Source organism: Platalea leucorodia (assembly GCF_965183815.1).
Source record: "Platalea leucorodia genome assembly, chromosome: 1".
In the NCBI taxonomy this organism is placed as follows: Eukaryota; Metazoa; Chordata; class Aves; order Pelecaniformes; family Threskiornithidae; genus Platalea; species Platalea leucorodia.
The window spans coordinates 26,296,527-26,317,483 of NC_138823.1; the positions used below are offsets into that span (position 1 = coordinate 26,296,527).

Here is a 20,957-nt window from a genome sequence, read left to right on the forward strand (position 1 = left end):
CACTGATGAAAGTTATCCACATTTTTCCCTTTAGCAAAGGTTTGGCTTCCTCCTCTGAAAAAACCACATTTCCACTCGCACCCCCAAGTCATGCTCAGAGCACCGCCAAGCAGTTCTACCACACAGGTTGCTCTTCAGAAGTTGCAAAATGACAGTTACAGAACAGCAGATCTCTACTAGTCAGAGTTCCCTCCCAGAAGAGCTAGTAGGATTTTTGGAAAAGGCTCAGGAAAATGCACAGAAAATGAGCAGTTTCCTTCATAACACTGCTTTTTCCTAGGGTTGGGTCATTATGACAATGATGGTCAAATGTTGGTTTGACCAACCATTTGACCAATCATGGTGAAATGGAATGTTATTTAATTGACCATATTTAAATGGCCATGTTTAACTGACCATAATCACTGATGATCAATTAAATAATGAGCTGGAGAGGCAACAGTTTGGAAACATGTTCTGCAGCCACCTCCCCTTGTCTTGTCATGGGAGCAACCCTGAGAATCACACAGCAGTGCTTTGTCACAGTTGCTGGATCAGGATGAGCTGTTATGATGCAGGATCCCAAGATCATGAACAGCATCTTCTCTGCCTGCATCCCATATTATGCAGATCAGGCATATGCTAAGCAAATGCTTGACAAGTGCTGTAAGAAGTGTTTGTGGCTCATTACACTGTCATCTGTTGTCTGCACGCTCTCACTAGTTACAATACTAAAACTTGCCTATTAGGAGGAAAAGAATTGGATGTAAGGTCAAACCTCTCCATGTAGGCCAGAATCCAAGTCCGTAGCTAACACCTGAACCACAGATTTGCCAATATCAGCTCCTTCTGGCACAGACACCTCGTAGTTAGAAGACACAAAGAATGGAACATTATCATTGACATCTGCAAAAGGAGGTGATGGGGACCACAGTGAGAAAATGTTTGAAGACTTTTTTTTTACTCTTTGCTAGTTATCTACAGCAGTAGTTAATTTCAGCATTTTATTAAGGGCTGATTAACATACAATGGAAATTAAAATTGTGGAGTCTATAGAGTTGACAAAGAATGTGTGTAAAACAGTTTTTCCTGGCCTTTGCAGGGCAGTATAGCCAGAGTTATGTTAGGCTGTAGGACCTAATGATTATTTAGGATGCAGTTGCACATTAGCCTCCCCTCATCTAACTATTGGCCAATGTCCAAAGGGAGCATGCTGATCTTCCCGCTCTTGTCATCCTGCTCTAAGCCATGGGATCCCCCTTTCCACAAGCCGGATCACGTGGCCCCATGTCGAAAGTGCTCATTTTGTTGCTCTGAGAGAGACTGACTTTCTGGAGAGAGAAGGGCTAGCTGTGATCTGACATGCTCTGCAGCTCTGTAATCACCACATCCAATGCAAGGGATGTGGTGGGATTGTGCAGGTGAAGGAAAGGAAGGGCTGCCCTGGTGGCGGCCGTCTGCAGTCAGGTCAGATTAGGCACAAGGCAAAGCCACATCGAGCTTATATCAGTGCTGGTCTGGCTTGTCTTCCTTGCCTGACCCCTGCAGAGACCTAAACTGGAAAAAGTATGTCCAGTGTTTTGAAGGGCCAGTTTCTGACATGTGTTCTCCCTAAAACTGCTGTGTAGGACCAGGTGAGCTCAAAGGACAGGCCGGAGAACTACGGCAGCACTGACTCGGATCCATTTAAACTGCTCTGGAATTACATCCTCCTGCTCAACACATGACAAATCAGTCCAGCGCTCCTCTTCGTCTGTAAGACGGCTGAACTCAGAAATGCTGCATAGTCCCCTACATCTTTTTGCACTTATCACAGTTTAACAGCCACATTTTAAGAAAGTCATTTTCCTGCGTTGCGGCACACTGCCGAAACAGAGGAGCTGTAATGACAGTTCCTCGGATCCATCTGTCTTTATGGAGAGCAGACAAAATTCTTAATATCTCATTCTGCAAACCCTGAAGCACACATTTAGTTTTACTACTGCCACGTGACTCCATTGATTCTGACACACAACTATTTGGACAACTATTTAAGACATTAGGACCAATGCCTTAAATTACTTTTTTTTAAGTTGTCAGTGTGGGCTCCTGTAAATCTCAATTTTATTTCTGCCTTATATGCATAATTATGTGTGAAAACCTGTTTTCTAGCAGGCTTTTTTTTTCATATCTTATAGAAAAGAATATGTCTTGTTAGAGGTAAGTTTCAGCAAATTCACTGAGTAAGGAAAGGAAAATAACATGCTATGAAAGACTTCTTTTTCTGTATGCTTGTGTATAAATAAAGGACAATTCTGCATATGAAACTTTCTGGTGGTTATTTCTGTCTTAAAGGTGTTTAATTTGCTTTTTTCTCCCACTAATGCATACATGTGTGTGTAAACCTTTTTTTCATATGAAATACTAAGTTATTGAAAAAGGATTTTTGTTTGTGAGCAAATTGAAGTTTCTGCCAAATTCTGATACCAATAACTGCACTATAGGAAAAATCTTTTGGGATAGGGTCCATAATCTACAATGAGGCTCAGACCCTGACTTGAAGCACTCTCCACAAACCCTGAGGGTTTTTGCATTGGTGGACTGTGGAAGACAGGACAATGCTGTGATAAAGTGAAGCAGGGAAGTTGAATTCCCGTTCAAATTACCACTTAGGTGTCTCATTTCCATGGTGGTGAGCGAGACAAATGTTTTGGCTGGAGACTTCACTTATTCATATTTTCATCTAAATGACCACATATCAAAAGTAACTCCACTAATGCTTCCAAGAGCAGGGATTAAAATCAGATTTCTAGTTTCATGTGGATCTATAGTAGAGCCTTACAAAAAGATCCCACTATAAGGAGGGTTGGATCAAATCTTTGAAAGCTGTACCTATTGTCAGGACCCTTGCTTTTTTATTTCTACAGTTTTAACCTCAACATTAGATAGAAAATTCTGAATGTAACAACAATTCCTAAACTGTTTGGGTATCTGTTTGATATCTGAGCTGTTTCTCTTTCCACAGCACAGAACATTTCTAGTAATACTCATCTCCTTTCAATGGCTTGGGGACATTTACGAGATTTTTCCTCCTATCAAAAGAAAATCTTTGCAATTACACTTATAAAAGCAGGCACTAGTGTTGCATAAACATTCACACGGCCCATTTTTGCATTATCACATTTTCACGTTTTATAGTTGCACTTAGAAATTGTCTCAAACAGACCTTTATAACGACTGCACAACTTCGTTCTACAGTATAGAAACGTACAAAGCACTCTTGGGTGGCCTGGCATTTCGCAGACGTTACCTTAATTCTTGGAGTTACACTAAAAATAACATGAACATTGAGCTGTTCTAACAGCAGCAAAGCTTACCTGTTACGTTCACACAAACAGTGGTAAAGGAAGCTAAAGGGGTCATTGCTACGTTTTGCGCCCGGATTGTCAGGGTGAAAAACTTAGTTGTCTCAAAGTCAAGTGGTTCAGCGACTAGAAGAGAAGCAGATCCATCAGCTCTGTTTGGCTTCAGATAGAAACGAACTGGCATGTTAGTCTCTGGAACTTGACCCTCCTCCAGATTATAGGTAACCCTGGGATCACCAAGAGGGGATGTGGCTTTGATGGTCTGAAGAAGAAAAGAGCCACCACATATATTCATGAAGCATGGGGTTGCAAGTGTCAAATGTTCAGTTTGATGGCAAGAACATACATGCATGTATGTTCTCCAAGAACATACGTGCCTGTATGACTTGGATAACAGACAAAAGAGAAACAGTTTACAGAGCTGAGTTTCATTTTACAACATTTAGGTTTGATGCAGGTCTTTTTAATCAGCAGTACATTTACCTGCCTGTAAATGTGCCAAGCAAGAACTGCATCACTGGCTAAGGCAAATCCCTCCTCTCTCCTCCTTCCAAAACAAAAGCAATCCAAAAAGAGATCATTTCTCCACTGAGTGGTACATCTTACCAGGCAAGATACAGACAAAACCTAAATTGTTTGCAAGTACTTGGATATTACATGCAGGAGGAGGAAGGCGGGAATTATCTGGCAATTTACAGAAGAGGCTATCCTTAAAGAATAAGTCTGTACAGGTTAAAAAGGAATTGGTTTGGGTTAGAAGAGCCCAAAGCAAACTACAGCTGTGCCATGCTGTAGTGCTAAACTGAGAAAAGCTATAGGACAGATGCAGGCAGGCAGCACAGTCCGCTGAGGATGGAGGAGTGAGGAGCTGGCCCTTGGTGGGAGCACTCCAGGATTTCCCACAGAGGCAGGGCACGGGTCTTGCTTCTGCAGGAGCACACCCTAACAGCTGCTGGTGTAAGAAGTCACTGGGAAAACTGCTGCCAGCTGAAATGCCAGCCTATGCTGCAACAGGTACTCCTGACAAACACTAGCAGGGTACGCAGCTGCGAAGGCTGATAAGGAAACAGCGCAATGCAGTAAGGTTGCAGAGTGGGCATCCACGTACTTTGACATGGAGACAGAGCACAACAGAGGAAGAAGCTGAAATGAAATGAAGAGGGAGGGGAGTAATTGCACTTTTAACATACCACTATCTTGGTGTCACGAGTGGTGTTTTCGGGGATGGTTACCCAGTATCTGCTCTGCTCCCACTGGGGCGGCTGGCTGAGTGCATTAGTGACAGTTACCGTCAGCTCCACAGTGCTGCTTCTGTTCCCTCCATCTGTCGCTACAATATAGCAACTAATGCGCGTTGTCTATGAAATGAAGAAGATTGAGGATATTTGCAAACCATTTTGTACAAATCAAGAGATTGCAATTAACCCTCTACAGTGGATTTGAGGGGTCGTAGCCTGCTTTCTTCCAAGCAGAGTCGCATTACCTTGGATAGCAGACGGTTCACATATACCCAGCCCGTGCTGGGGTTGATCTGGAAGTATTCCAGTTGATGCTCTAACATTGAGTATGTGACAGCAGCATTCACACCTTGGTCGCTGTCATGAGCTGCAACACGGAGGAAACTCATCCCCACTGGCGTGTCTTCGCTGAGGAAGTCTTTGAAAAGACAAAGGTATTGTCAGCAGGTCTTGCTCTGGTTTACCAGGCTGTGCATAATTGAAATACCCCTGTAAAACCTCATAGTCCCCTTCATGGGAGATTACATGTTTCTGTAATGAGGCAGCTTATAAAGTATCATCACTAACAGAGTGTCTATAGTCCTCTTTTACCTTCCCCTTCCCTTTCCCCTGACACGCTGGGCTGTTAAGCGAGCTGCTGGTGAAGCAGGTTTACTGACTACGCCACTGCCAGCGCTTGTGCCTCTCCACGGCGGCGCTGGCAAACCCTGCAGCCACCCGCACGCCAGCTGCTTCAGATCACAGCCCAGGCTGCTGGGCTCAGCTGCTGATAAAAGCAGGCTGGCATCAAAAGGAATTCTGTGTGAACTGAATTAACCCTGAATGTGAGTGGTGGCGGCAGCATCGCCAGCGGGAGGCAGTAGGTCATCACAAAGCATGAAGAACTCGGGTCATAGTGAAGATGCCCCCAACACCCCAGTGTTTTGGAGAAGCTGCCCAGGGCAAGGAAAATGATCATTTTATACATGCCCCTTTCCTTAGGTCTCACTCCCTGTTCCCAGCAATTCACCTGAGACAGAGGTTGTGTCTTTATGCCCGTAGTCCTAGACAGACCAATCCTTCTTTGAACCCGCTTTTATAATGATCATCTAAAAATCTGGTGGCAAAGAGTCACACAGTTGAAGTACCAGCTGCACAGAAGAGTAAGTCACTTTGTCTTCCTAAAGCCTGATTCCTGGCCGGGACACCAACAAAATGATGGGAAATTGCGAGCGGTCATTTCCTACTCTCCTTCTCTCTGTGAGGCACAATTTTATATGAAGCTATTGCATCCCTGCCAGCTGACTCTCTTCCACACCCCAGTCTTTAGTTTGCTCTGATCTGACCTTGGTCCTGCTCTTCCCTCCATCTTTAGCCATCCAGTCCCAATTCGTCCTCCAAGTAGCCACGTGTGCTTGCCTGATCGTGTTTTTGAGCCATTTCCATGCACTGAGGCTCCATCAGCTCAGTGTATTGAAATGGCCCTGGCAGTGGGAAGGCTGTCACAGTTAGGTTTAGACAACCCAGTCTATTTAATCACTTCTTGTTCAGAAACTGTTTCATATTGTTGATTTCCCTTGTATGTGTCTCCTTTAGCATTTTCAAGGTGGGACAATCAGAATTGCATACTATTTATGAAGTGGAGTGGTTGTGTTTTCTGTTTTGGTTCTCTCCCTCAATATCTACACTCTGTGGCAGCAAAACCTTAAACCACCACAACCACTTGCTCCATGAACAACAATTTGAGCTTTAACTAGCTGCCCTCATCCCCCAGGACATGTAATTGGCCTAGGATTCATGTCCCTGCTATGTCAGTAACAGCCAAAGCTACTCTCAAAAGAGATTTACTGTCACTAAAATAGATTAATGAGAATGGAATTTATTGCTAAGAAACACTGTAAAATATCCTTTTTTGTGTTTAAATTTATGCTTTTATAGTCAAATCCTGTTAAATCACATTGTAAGAAAAAATACAAAATTACCTGGAAGGGCCGTACTCTCTCATTTCATGTACTTCTGCTTGCTGCTGGCATAACTCTAACACTTACTATACCATCCCTACTGCATGGAGTTAAGCATTTCTTTGATGCCTGTTTTGCAGGCAGATGATAACATGCATGGCTTAAGTCAGGGATTTGACCAACATCCTACTGCAGAGGAATAAAGGACCAGCAGTTTCCAGGAAGAATAGAAACCTGACTAATGGCATTTGATCTTGTTAGAGAAGAAGCTATTTTTAATTCTGTGACGTACAAGCATTGATTACTTATGTATAGATGCTGGAAAAGTGCTATGCATAAAGTGACCTCATTATCTGCAGTTTCCCCATCCCAAAGGGCTGCCTTTGCTTCAGGACCTTTGTTGGAACCCTGTGTTCATGAAAAAAGAAAAAAATCTGCCCGGTTCCTCAGAAGTGCCGAAGTCACTTCTTTACCAAATGCAACCGCTCATCTTCACTACTTTTAAAAATAATAATCCTGGGCAGTTTCACCTGAAGGACATGTTTGAAGGTAGAGTAGAAAGGTTCATCTTTGCACAAACATGACCTTTACCTCAAGGACTTCTCTGCTCTGTCTGAAAATATTTCTCTCCGGTGAGATCACTCCCACCTGATTTCTCAGCACTCCTTTGGCCACGTTTGGAGAAACCACTGGTAGGAATGTAGAAACAGCTATTCCCAATCTGCACATCTTACCCAATTTGGCACTTGGAGTTAGTCACTATAAGATAACTCTGAAGTGTGGATGTATATTTAGACTATTTCCTAGCAGGTCTCTTCTCCTCCTTGTTAAAATCCTGCTGTGCAAGCATCCAACCTCTTTTTGACTCCTGCTAAAATGCTGGCCTCTGTGATGCTAAAGATGACTTATTTATGAGCCATTTTCATTTTAATAAGGCACTGGTCACTGCTTTGCCCTACATGACATTTCCATAGAACTGGCAAAACGTGTCCAAAATTGAGTTGCTGTCACATGCATCATCAACCATCTTTTGCCATTTTGAGGCAATTATGCAAGGACGGGCCTGTTCTAGTCCAGCAACTAGGGAGTATGCTCGTCATTTGTGGGTGACATCAAATGTAGAGGGTCCAAGTGTACTGAAGTGCAGGATTCTACTGGAGAAGCATCAAGTTAAATTAAAGACTGGTGAAAAGCACGTCATGTGGGGATGAAAAAGGGAATGGCACCAGGGCAAACGGGAAAAGCTAGCTCAGTAGCACAGTTACAGGAAGCATCGGGGCTCCCAGCCAAATGCAGGCTAGAAGCCAAGGATTTCGGGCTGTTTGACAAGAGATAAATACCACTCCAGCCTATTAGAACAGGGGTGCTGTATTAAAGAGACACAGATGACGATTGCTCTTCTAGTCAGGGTTGATGAATTCCCAGCTAGGATGTCATGTTTCGTTTTGGGACATAGAATAAAAATTCAGTGCACAGAAAAACTGGGCAGGGGAAAGCCGCAAAGAGAAGGGATCTGCCTGATCTGTAGGAGCGAAGACTGTCAATGTTTTCAAGAGTATCGCAATGAATAAAGAGGACTGATCAATTCTGCATATTTCCAGTGATGATGGGTTAAGCGGTAACTGGCTTAGTGGGCAGCAAAGGTAGACTGGTCACCTAAAAAACTGACCACTGTTATAAGGCACTACTAACCAGGTTCACGTTGCAGTACTGGGACATGTAGTGAAGAAACACTCACACTGATAGCGGCTGTTCTCAAACTTGGGATCGTTGTCATTGACGTCAGCAATAAGGACAGTGATCTGACACACGCCGATCAGCGGTTCCTGTGCCTGGTCGGTAGCAGTAACAGACAGCGTATACTCCCTCTGCTTCTCCCGGTCAAAACTCTGCGTGGTTGTGATGATTCCTGGGAACACAGACACCTCCTGTTCTGCGTGTCACAGCCTTGGGACTGAATTTGCAGAAAGGGACCTGCACATCTCCTGCACAAGAGGAAGCTCTGACTGCATGCAGTGCAACCGTCAAACTTAATCCACACCAACCCTGCAAAACGTGCCTTGGACAAGACCAGCTCCAATTCCCCTGCCTCTGCCTTCCCCACATGTCACATGCTGCCAGCAGCCAACAGCTTTCTCTCTTGCTGCCCTGATGAGGAGCTTCAGTCCAAGTGCCTTGTTATCTCACTCCTTGTGGAGCACAGAAGGACTTTCTCCTCCTTGTCGCGAGGCCTCTCTTAGGTTTACTCCAGTGATAGTCCAAGTAACCGAATATTTCAAAGGCAGCTCATTATTACTTTGGGGAAGAGTCATGCCACAGAAAGCAGAAGTGATGTAGCCAAAGTCATGTCTAATACAGGAGCTGGAGGCTGCCTCATTGAACAGATTAAAATTGAGTAGAATCATGTAGCTCAGTTAATAAATCAAACAAATTTCTCCAAATCTTCAGTTTTTCCCCTCTACTAATCAAGTCTCTCCCTGTCTCAGCTCTTTTCTTCTGGTTGGAAGACTTTAAACTGGCTTTCTTGAGGCCACTTCCAGACCTATGTCTCTACTATGCTAGGGACCAGGATTCTGCTGCTCTGTTGTAGGCCCTTCCAGTCTTCTGCACAGTCCTGGACATGCAAATACCCCATTTTACTGTTTTGACTATAGAAACATCAACAAGTTTTATAACTTCTTCATCTGAAATGCATCAAGACTGTCTGTCACTGCCCTGTTCTGGTACGAGGGTTTTGACTCTATACGCACTGCACTGGACCTCCTATTTGTGCATGAGATGAGAAATAAACTGTGGCCACATTGAAGGGAAGAACAAACTCAAGCTGTTAGAGTCACTCGCTATTTTTATAGCTACGCTTGATCCAATAGGAAGATAACTGATACAGAATAGCTTTTTACCTTCTTATTGAAATGGGGTTTGTTTCCCTATTTAATTTGTCATTTAAATCACTATAACCTTAATTTAACCTATGTGCACGGCTATCCATATACTCTGAACTTTTTTCAGTGTTTATTCTATAAGCTGTTACAGCTAACCCTGCAGTTACACTGTTAAAGCATGAGCCCACATGGACACACTCATACAGTGGCACTGTCATTACAATACATTTTCACTTTATCTCAGTAACCTGAAAGCTACTGACCTGTGTCTGGGTCAATGCTGAAGCCTAGAGAAGCTCCATCTCGGTGCATGAGCCCATACTTCACCTCTCCGTTGACACCGAGGTCTGCATCGTAGGCTTCTACCTGTAGCACATACGTGCCTGGAGGCTGATTCTCCAGAACCCAGGTGCTGCCGCTGTAGTAAGTGCACTAAAAACACACCCAAACATCCAACCCTGTATATTACACAGAGCCACATGAATTTGCTGCACAGTGCCGATGTTTTTTCCAGCACATCTGAGAAGAACTAAGAAGAAAATCACTTCTATTATTTATACTCACAAAGAAATCAAGCCTTAAGGGAGTGGAAGGAAAAAAGGAGAAGGAAGACTTTACACTTTAAGTATGAAGAAAGCTGGCTGCATGTTCACTTACAGATTCATTCTGCTCTGCAAACACAGTCCCTTCAGCCTGCCGGCAACCACCAGTAGCCAAGAGGAGTCTATAACCCCAGTTATGGATGGGAAAAGAATATCTGCAGAAAGACATCTTACCTCTCTGAAGACAGGCTTGTTGTTATTAATGTCGTTAACTCCTACAATAACCTCAGCAAAACTGCTGAGAGGGGTGGGTCCCCCGGAGGCATTGTCATCTATCGCAGTGATGTTCAGCGTGTATTGTGGCCCTTTCAGGTTGGGCGGTGGGTTTCTGCGGAGTTTAATGATACCTAAATTTGGAAGCATAAAGTGCCATTTTATTTTACCGTGTAAACAAACAAACACAATCAAGTGAGCATCACATTTCTCTGCCACTGTATTGTTGGTTCAGTTTGTATTTTGGTTGTAAAGCATAGGAATCAGTCATCTTAGACTGCACAGTCCTTGGACCAGGATCCTAAGTTTTGACTGATATTTGGAGAAAGGCCATTGTATCAAAGAGCTAATTCTCATTGATACAAACATCCCCATTTGCAGATTATATAAATATGGTGCTTTCTCATGATTTTTGACACAGAGGTGACGGAGAGTCAATACACATTAGACAGTAAATAACTGTTCTAAAACCTCTTTCCTTACCTTTCTGACTATCCAGTTCAAAGTTGCCCTCCTCATTGCCTCCTGTAATTAGATATAGCAGCCCATCTCCATCAGGGTCCTTTGCCCGAACAGTAGCCACTAGGGTGCTGGGACCAGCATCTTCCGAAAGGAAAGTTCTGTAACTGATGCACATAAGGGAGCAATGGCAGCACATTCAGTATCAGAATAACCATCACCATGTTAACCATCAGCCAAGGATTTTAAATTCATTATGAATGTAATTTTTTTTTAAGCTTTGGGCATGCGATCATGGAATCCTTAATCAGTTTAAGACGAGACTTTGATCGTCTTTCTTTGGCATAGGGTATGTATTTTAGGATTGTAACCTTGCATTTTTGGTATACGTAATTTCCAAGGATCTTTTGGAAGATATCAATATGTACCACACTACACTGCATTGCAAACTAGGATCACTTGTCTCCTAAAGATGAGAAAAAGGACTAGTATGGACTGCCATACAGTGTTTCTTATGTCCCTATATACTAATGTAAAGCATCAGATACTACAGAGATGAATACAAAACAGTATTTCATTTTGTAAATAAATGTATGTACGTTTTGTATTTAAAACATGTCCATACTTGCGCAAAAAATAGAAATTATATTCATTCAGGGCTTCATGAAATTAGCTTATAATACAATCTGCTGATGATAAAATTAAGTTTTAATGTTTGCTAACTACCCTTTTTATCTGTCATATATTTATACACAGACAATCACTTTGAGACCTAGTTCGGTCTTTTACTCATTCTATTTTCTCTCTCTAAATATAAAGTCAATATGCTGGTATCACAGCTGGTGTATCTTTTTGATACAATCTAGAAATGAAAGGCCAATTTGTAAAGCCTTTCTTCATACAAATTACCCCTCGATTTCACTGGTACTATAGTTGCACAAAACAAGAAGCTACCATATAGCTGAGTGTTATTAAGGTTACACATACGAATAGCATCTGTGAAAACCAAAGCAGGTGTTCAAGCTGGCTTACACGGGCTGGGAGAAGACAGGAGCCTCATCATTCACGTTGGCCATTCGAATCCGCACAGATGCCGTCCCTGTCCGAGGGGGATGTCCTTTATCGACAGCTATCACCACAAACTCATACATATGGTTTGCTCGCTCAAAGTTCAGCCTCTGGTTAGAATTGATGACCCCGTGACGCGTGATGGAAAAATCAGTGCTCTGGATGAAGTAAGTGATCTCAGAGTTGGAGCCAGAGTCGCAGTCTGTTGCAAGCACTATTAGAGAACACATTTAACAGAATGGTCATGCTGCAAAAGAGGTTTGGTTATGCTATTTCCTACCAAGTAAACTTCAGATACTTTTTTTTAGAGAACAAATGTCACCTAAATCTGTTTTATCCATAAAAGCTTTATTTTTGTGGTAAGAGTCTGGGAACTCAGCAGGAGGCTGGGAGTAAAAAAGCAAAACAACTCTTCCCCTCCTCCAGCCCAGCCTGAGTGATCACAGCAAGGCAGGTTTGCAAGACAGCCGTGATCCCAATACTATACAACATGCCTTGTACAAATAGCAGTCAACACTGGTAATTACCACACAATCAATATGCATGTTGGTAGAACATTATCAGTCATAAACTGTGTCCTCACTCTCTCCAGGGATGCTGTTCAAATTTAATTAGCTCCCAGCTATGTTATAGCTAAAGTACTTTTTAATTACCTAGTGCTTCAAGGTACAAAAAGTGATTAAACATTCCTCCCCAGCAAGTGTTTATTCAGTACATTGGGTGTCCCATCTGCTCAGAAGCAGCAAATCAGCAGAACAAAGAGCTAGAGCTCACAATGTAGTATCAAAAGTGATTTTTAAGAGCAGAAGCCTACCTCTTTAATTACCCTGCCATTTTTCTAGCCAAACAATGAGGCTTGCACTCATACCCACACTGGTGTTAAACAAACTCCTTATTTTACCAGGAGGGTGCAGATGCAGCCATAGCGGTATCACGCAGCCTTTTGGAAGCAGCAGAGTTATTGCAGTGCGTGGACACCCTGGCAGGCAGCTACAGTGTCATCCAAAAATAAGATGAAGGAGCAAGGACCCATCACTATCAGAATATTAACTCAAAGGGGTTAATTCCCCTCAAAGGGGAAGAGAAAGATTTCAAAAAGCACACTGAAATGCTGTGCTACTTAGTTGCAAAAAACTCAACTACGTCTCCTATGGAAGGTTACTCATCTTGGTTTAAAAGGTCATTTAGGGTGGTTGTAACATTTTGTTTAACATCTCTCCAAATCCTACTGTGAATAAATGTTTGGGTGTGTTACACACTACAAAAGCAAGGGCTTTAGAGTTTATCACTCTCTTGCTGTACTGAAAACCTACATATAGCAAAAACTCTAGAAAGACTGAAATGAAAGTGACTTAAAACTGTTAAATTTAGTGGTCAAGTATTGGTTTTGGAAAGATATGCAGAAAGTGAAAACATATTTGATTTGAAAAGTTCTGATTTAATCTGAAGAGTCATTACCAAGATATTGTGGCCATTCACAAAAATACATTTTATGTGCTTAATGATCATACTTTTTTTCCCCCAGATATTTCTGGCAAGTAGGGAACGTGACGCTTGCCTGTATATGACAAAGACATGCCTTACTTCCCAATAGCAACTGGGAATTCCATGCCCTTTCTATTTCATTCCATCCTGCAAACTGATCTGCATTGCAAAGGTGTTTCGAGGATCATATAGCAACTACAAACAGGTCTGTGCTAGCTCTACCCATGGTCTAAGCTTAGTGCAAGCTAACTCCAGCTCAAAGCCTAGTATGTTAGCACGAAGTTGCCAGCTACAACTCTAAGCCTTGCTCTGCTGGCACAGTGGTGCAGCCAAAGGAGTACACTAATCCCTGCTGAGAGCATCCCTCCATGCTGTTCAGATCATAGCTTGTTTGCATCCAGACATCTTAAAGCACATGCAGTGAGCATAAATCTGCCCATAATGATTAAGTAGACTGACTCAGCTAGGGGTAGCATCAGCACTACAAACATGATACAAGCCAGACTTTGAGTGTGTTAAAATATAAATGGTTGACAACTAAAACCTACACTTACATCATCTACAGTTTTAACAAATGGCATATATCACACTGTCTTTTTCACTGTCATCGACAGCAACCCAGTCAGCCGCAGAATGGCAAAGGCTGTCTCGAATTTGCATTTATTTTTGTTTGTGGGACATTCTGAGGTTGCAACATCCCACCCCTCAAGGAACTATAGCCCAGGTTAAGAGCTGCCTTTATTTTTTTTTTTTCCCCTGAGATGATACTTGCTTTGGCAGTCAGAGTTAGTGGCACAGCACTCATCCAGCACAGGGCACAGGTGACTGCACATACAGCTTCCCTGCAGCCACTACCAACGCTGCTCAGCCCTTCAACACCAAGTGATTTTTCACCCACCCATTTTCACTGACCGGCACTATATTTCCACCTCGCATTTTCTGCTCTAAAAAGGCTCTTTCTCTTGAAATGTGCCCTGTATGGCAAGACAACCAAACAGGATGCAATTGCACAGCTTTGCCATTCTGCCATTCTGCTTGCTTTGGACATGGGGCACGCGTTTTTTCCTCACAACTGGGTGACTTTTGATCAGCTTTACAACTCTCCCAGAGAGAACAGCATACCTCTCTTTAAGGAAAATCACGTGCTTAGGAATTTCAGGAGTTGATCATTCCAATCAATTTATTTCTTCCCAAGAACCATTAAACCAAAAAACGAGCTACGGCAAGCTCTGAACTCTCTTGGTAACTGTGTAGAGAAAGCAGTCCCTGCAGCTCTCTTATCAGCATGTGGCTATGCAAGGGAAGCTAAGCTTCTTATCACCACTACAACCTGCACATGTTCAGCTTCAAATTCAGGAAATTTACATCATTGTCTTCAAAAGACACAGTTTAGACATGTGAATTTTTGCTAAGTCTTGCCTTGGCACTTACGCATTTCTCACACAGTTCATAACCCGCCTGAGGTCTCAGCCCGTGTTCCCGTTACTACCCCGGTACCTGCCCCTACTTTCAGTTTGAATATTGACTGCGAGCCTGTAAGCGTTCCCTCAGTTTTAGGCAGAACACACCTGTGGCATGTATCACATCATGACAGACTACATCAGATCTCGAGACATCTTTGAAGGCATTTAATTGACATGAGTAAAACAGGTTGGAGAGTGGACTTTTGTTCCTTGTCTGTTGGGCTCTGAAGACTGAGACAAGACATGCAGCATCATCCAAGTTCACTCCTTCTTTGTGCAACCACGGAATTTCAAGAGTGACCTTGAAGTTTTGGTTGGAACTTGAGGCTTAAAATTATTTCCAACAGCTCTAATCTTTCAACAGAATACTATTCTAGCCTCTAAAAATGTCATCTCTGCACTCAGGGTTTATGTGCGAGTGATATGTGGCCATGTTAAACACAACGAACTTGGAATGATAACTGGTAAGCCACAACCATAAATATAAAAGTTTACAGGCTTTCCAAAGGTTTCTCCTTTAACATTTTGTAAGTCAATTATACAGCATTAATACCTATTTGATAAAACTGCCCATTTAAAAAACTCTTTCTTTTTCTTAACACGTTAAGAAAAGAGAAACTAGTTGCAGCTGCTTCCAGGACACAAAAAGATGAGCAAGCTGAGTTAAAAGACAACCACAAGATTTGACGGAAACAAGCTATGGCAATCCACTAAGTGACTGCCTGTCCGCTGCCTTCACTGCTCCTTGGGCACAGCTGTGTGACACAGCACAGTGGTCCTCATCTGAAGACACTCACAACGCTACTTTCAGGACACCTAAAAGCCATCTACAGCTCTCCAGGAAGGCCACCATCCACATCATACAAAGGCAGTGCTCGCTGCGGAAGAGACAGCACTTCCTCACGGTGAGAACACGAACACGTAACACAGACTAGCAGGTCCGCGGCAAGACTAAAACGGAAGGTACCGGGATGGTCCTCACCTTGCAGTAGAGACGTGCCGACAGGAATGATTTCGGGAATGTTGTCTCTGCTGTAAATGGAGTGCTGGAATTCGGGAGAACAGTCATTTTCATCGGTGATATGGACCATGACCTAAGACAAAAAGAGATGTTGAGAAGAGATTTTCGTTTCTACACTTAGGAAAACAGGCACCTTGTTCTGGACACTGCCTGGGCAGTCATTGCTTTTGCTGCTCTTCTGTCCTCACGCCTCTGATGCTAAACTTTTTCTCACATTACTCCTGTAACACAGAGAAGTATTATCTCCTCCACTTCCAAGCAGATAGGAGGCAAAGCCAAAGAGAAATAACAAGAGGTATTTTGCAGAGCCTAGATCTAAGCCCAGATCAGAGCCCAGCCTTCTGCCTGCACCATAAGGCCTCCTCCCTCCTGAGCATCTTCATGAGTTTTCTAGGCTATCCCTGTGTGCAACTGCTCCTGCTAACGAGGTAACGAAGATTGCAGTGACAGTGGGTAGGAAGCGAAGTGATCCACGTACCTCAGTCACGCTGCTAAGGGTGCTCTCAACTTCCATGGCTTTCAGTAAGAGGTGATAGAGGTGGTGCTCGCTCTCATAGTCCACGGGGTGGGTCAGGCTGAGCTCTCCGCTCTCCTGCCTCACCCTGAAAAGCCCACTGGGGTTTGTCAGCAGAGTGTACGAAAGAGGCTGGCTCTGGAAAGAAACAGCCTCAACAACTGCTACTCTGTAAAGAACGAGAGAATAACCCTTTGCTTCAAAACAACAACAACAAAAGCTGTCTCCTGAACACCTAGAAGAGGAAGATGAGGGTGACGAAAGGTGAATTGCTCACTCTGTCAATGCTGGGGTCAGCTTTGTATTCAGACTGGAAATCACCGTGCTACAGGGAGCCCACCTACCCTCTCTTGTCTCACCAAACTGATCCTCTGACATAGCAGGGCTGGGATAACAACCTATTTCAAGCCCCTACTAACATGAGAACATCTTTTTCTTCCCTTCTGTACCCTTCCAAATACTTGACAGCAGTTACTGGTTTAGCTTCAGTTACAGAGATAGCTGAGCTACTATAGACTTTCTTTGAAGCCGTATATTCAGAAAAGGGACAGGTTCAGAGATGGATGGGAAATCCGCAAAGCATAGGGCCTTTCCAGACCCTGCTGTCTGCCTTGGCAAGACACGAAATGAATGTTTGCCTTCCTGCCGTGACTTATGCTTTGAAGCTCCATCTCTCACAGCAGTCTCTGGCCAGTGTGACAATATACTTCAAGCCCATCTCAGTGAAAGCTCCTGGGAAGGAGACAAATTTCCCTCCTCCTCATTCAGTCTCTTTTAAGGAGTAAGTGGCACACCGCCAGCAGTTCTTCCTACTTCATCAGCTCATTTTGAGGTTTCCTACTCCTTTAAAGGCCCTATGGCACTGCTCCACCTGCTACTTGGTGCCTTAAAAGCCCGTGCTGCTCTCAAGCAGCTGAACAGTGACAATAAAACCAGAGCCAGCTCGGCAGCATCTCCCCACTGTGGCGTGGCTTAGCTACTCTTCACGCAACGGCAGAGCCCCTTGGGGACTTAGCTGTATCTGTTTGGGCTTCACACGGGTGTTGTTATCTCAAGAGTCTGGCAATGACTTGCCTTTCTAAAAATTTAAATACAACTCGAATGGGATACAAACGACTCCAAATCTGGTTAATTAAAAGACAGTATTTTTCAAGCACTCATTTATATCTGAAGTGCTCCAGAAGATACATAGCCAGGAGTCTGGCAGTTTTAATTCATGATGCAATGCAATAAGACCCCAAGAGCATTAAAGTAATAATTTCAGCAGAATTCCAGCATCCCAGACTACACCATGTGCCACACTGGAGACTCTTAAACACCAGAAAAGGCATAGTTTCTTTTAGAAAACACAACACTATTTTTAAAGAGTAATAGCCAAACACATATGCATAGCCCTGAGAAGCAACAACACAAAAATTTCACTTTATTGCGCTCTGTGAAGTTCCTCTCAGACTGCCGGGAGGGAGCTCAGCTAACAAAGTACAACTTACTTTTCTCCTGCTGGAGTATTTTCAGGGACAAACACACTGTAGGACATGTTAGTGAACTGCGGAGGTCGGGAGCCCACCAGGATGGAAATGGAGGCGTAGGGGCTTTTATTGCCGTACTCATTGGTGGCTTCCACAGTAACCATGTACTCCTTGTTCCACGTCAAAGGCAAGCCAGTCGTCATGATAACGCCAGTATCCTTATCTACTCGGAATCGCTCTTCACCACCTATCAATATATGCACAAAGCCGGTCTGAAAAATGCCCCACAGCAAGAACGTTTGCATCTTCACTATTTTAAGGTAAGCAATCCTCAAATCATCTACTTATGTCCTTGCATGCACTTTTTTCCTCTCCAGTTGTGCACCTTATCTTTCTACTCACACCATGCTCTGTTGACCAGTGCAGTGTCAAAGAGACAAGAATGGGCAAGAAATGGAGCCTTAAGCTAATGGTAAGGCTGCAATTGATTTCAAAATAGAAGTAAAGCAAAGAAAGTGGCAGCAATAAAGATTTCCATCCACATAACTGTCTTACTTAAAGTACCTGCAGCTTCTATTTGCTGTATTTGCTGTATCTTTAAGGATTCCCCAAGGGAAAAATCTATCAACGAAATGATAAAATGCGAAATTGTTAAGAAAAATCTGCAACTTAACAGAATTTTACCATTTTTTTCAGAATAGACCTACCTGCAATGAGTGTGTAAGTTATCCCAGCACTGGTGTTTTCATTGTTACTGTAATAAGCGACAAGCTGGTAGACAAGAGTGCCTTTTCGGGCGTCTGGATCGACACGTGCCAGGTAGGGGTATGGGTACATGCCCCAGGACAGAAGTTCCTCTTCTGGGGCAAGGAGTGTCACGTGGCAGAGGTACCAGTCATTATCTGCAAAAGAAACATGCATTTCTAGGCAGCTTGTTCACAAACTTTAGTCGGGAATGTTTAAGATCTTATCCATTAGTATCTGTAAACAAACTGAATTGCCCATCACATTCAGCCTATTACATGCGCAAAAAATTCAGTACAGATACAGACTTTGGCAGCTCAATGTGCATTAAGTGCAGTTAACAACTAATTAAAAATACTTTCAAGAACAGCTTTTAATTAATTAGATATGCATATTAAATACTATGTCAGTTACACCACTTGCCATGACACAGTTTCAAGAGCGTACTTATCCAGACTCGGATGAAATTTGGCCTTTTTATTTTCAACAAATTCAGCATAAATGTTGCCAGTTCTACCAAATCAGGTTTAGAGCTTATTCACATATTTCTCTTAAAAATCAGTGGAAGTGGTAAGCAATCAAAACTTCCTAAAATTCTTCCTGCTCCAACACTAATTTGTTTAGTTTTCTCAAACCACTGGATATGCAAGGAAAGGCAGACGTGCCTTCCCCTTCTGCCCCCAGCATCCCATCTGGTTGCATCTTAGGGGAGTAAAACACTGGCTTTGAAACGGAACACCCCTCCCCAAGGCAAAGCCTCGGGCTTTGCTTCTGCAGGGAGAGGCAAGGGAAGGGGCAGGTCAGCCAGCAGCTGCAGGGAGCGAGCAAGCCCTACGTACTGGCAGGGGAAGCACAACACAAACTGCTCTCTGCTGGGCATGGAGGATCTGGGGACAGGAACAAGCACCTCTACCTGAATCCCTGGAGAAAAATGGCACATACGTTGACTGTGCCTGTATTGCTTTGTGGCTAAGAAGTGAACTCTGATACCTAAAACAACGGGTGCAGACGATTGCATCTGCCCAATCTCAGACTGTCAGACTTGGGAGCAGCCTGGAAGGACCCGCAACACTGAGTATCTAACCTAGATCCCCTCTGATCTCTGACCGGTAGCACGGTCCAAGGGCGTTCAGGTAGCAGGGTTGACCATCAGTGGGACAACTCCTGGGATCACCCCAGATCTGCTGCCGGGGTGGCTGTGCCACCGCTAGTGTCAGCCCAAGAAAAGGGGTGAACTCCTGACGCGCAAAAGGGCTGTCACCAGAGAAGAAAGAGAAGGAACCTTCTACTGCAAAGAACCCATAGAGATTTAATCACAGTATTTTTACCTCTTGGGAGACCTAAATTCAAACCTTTTGAACTCACAACAACTTGCTAACAGATGCTAAAGGTACACATGAGCTTCTTGAAGGAATTTTCCTAAGCACATTTGTGTTCCATAGGTGGCTTTGAGATTTGACTTCAAATCAAAATGAATATATTATTGAATATATAAAATAAGTTCAAACAAAAAAAAAAAAACCCTAAATGTAGGAAGGGGGGGAAGTAGAAAAGTACACATGAGAAATGCACGTTGTCTGCCTGATACAATATGATTGCATACTTCAACAAACTGCACTGAGGTTGCAGGTCTGTTAAGGGCTACACCACTCTCAAAAGAAACACCCACCCGGGTGTCCGTATGTCTCATACAGGAAACCCTTGATCTCTGCCTTCAGAAAGGCCACATTTCACATAGGATGGAAGAGGACAGCAGCATATGGACAAAAGCAGCACCAAAGGCAAGAAGTAAGCTAGAAATTCCAAACAAATTTTAACTGCAGACATCAGGGATCCGATACTAAATAAAAGACTACCCACAGATGGAGCATCCACTGACATGCAAGACCTGTATTTACAAGCAGCCTTACCTCACAGTAAAAATATGTACTGGACAAATTTACCAGACGTAATCATTCCCAGGAGGGAAAAGACTTCATTGAAGTTTTGTGGAATTTTAAAAAGTATTTAAAATAATTTAAGACTTGGTTTCTTCAGCTAGAGGAAATTCTTAGATTACATGGTTTCTGGTTTTCTAATGTACTGACATTGCATAAATGGGAACATCCGTTAAACACGCTCCTCTAAGAATTTTTTTGCTCTGTATTGCTCGGTGTAACACAAGGCACAACCCTCAGCACAAGCAAGTGGCTCACAAGAGCAGCTGTAGCGGTCAGTATTTTATCCATAGCCAAGAGGGAGGGCTGAGAAACACACGTCTTAATTAACCCAGATACAGACAGTGTCATTTTACTAAGGCCAAGTAACAGAATGAAAACCTGTAGGCACACGGCATTAAAAATTATTTCTGTTCATTCATTGGTCTAATTCAAGCAGTCCTAATTTCTGCGGAGACAAATACCTAGTCAAGCATTTTTCCCATTTATTGAAACCTAGAGAATGATTTCAATAATTATATGGCTTTTTCCTTAATATTGTCTCATGTAAACGATCCAAGTATTAAATATCAATCAATAACAGAGTCCTAATCCTGCTG

The 20,957-nt window shown here is 43.1% G+C and overlaps 1 protein-coding gene across 1 annotated transcript in view; it reads right to left on the reverse strand.

Annotated features, from left to right (window-relative positions):
* Positions 1 to 20,957, reverse strand: part of LOC309595194 (neural-cadherin-like) — a gene marked incomplete at its 3' end in the record, with an annotated part of 55,408 nt that overhangs the window by 22,442 nt on the left and 12,009 nt on the right. Inside the window, exons 2-14 of the mRNA XM_082321828.1 lie at positions 18,385 to 18,579; positions 17,699 to 17,924; positions 16,173 to 16,377; positions 15,656 to 15,767; positions 11,690 to 11,939; positions 10,682 to 10,824; positions 10,160 to 10,332; positions 9,647 to 9,815; positions 8,240 to 8,410; positions 4,807 to 4,979; positions 4,514 to 4,681; positions 3,336 to 3,585; positions 758 to 885 (exon numbers count right to left, since the gene is read on the reverse strand). Of these exons, the coding sequence (XP_082177954.1) occupies positions 758 to 885; positions 3,336 to 3,585; positions 4,514 to 4,681; positions 4,807 to 4,979; positions 8,240 to 8,410; positions 9,647 to 9,815; positions 10,160 to 10,332; positions 10,682 to 10,824; positions 11,690 to 11,939; positions 15,656 to 15,767; positions 16,173 to 16,377; positions 17,699 to 17,924; positions 18,385 to 18,514 (2,298 nt within the window). The 5' untranslated portion in view covers positions 18,515 to 18,579. The remainder of the gene's footprint in view (positions 1 to 757; positions 886 to 3,335; positions 3,586 to 4,513; positions 4,682 to 4,806; positions 4,980 to 8,239; positions 8,411 to 9,646; positions 9,816 to 10,159; positions 10,333 to 10,681; positions 10,825 to 11,689; positions 11,940 to 15,655; positions 15,768 to 16,172; positions 16,378 to 17,698; positions 17,925 to 18,384; positions 18,580 to 20,957) is intronic.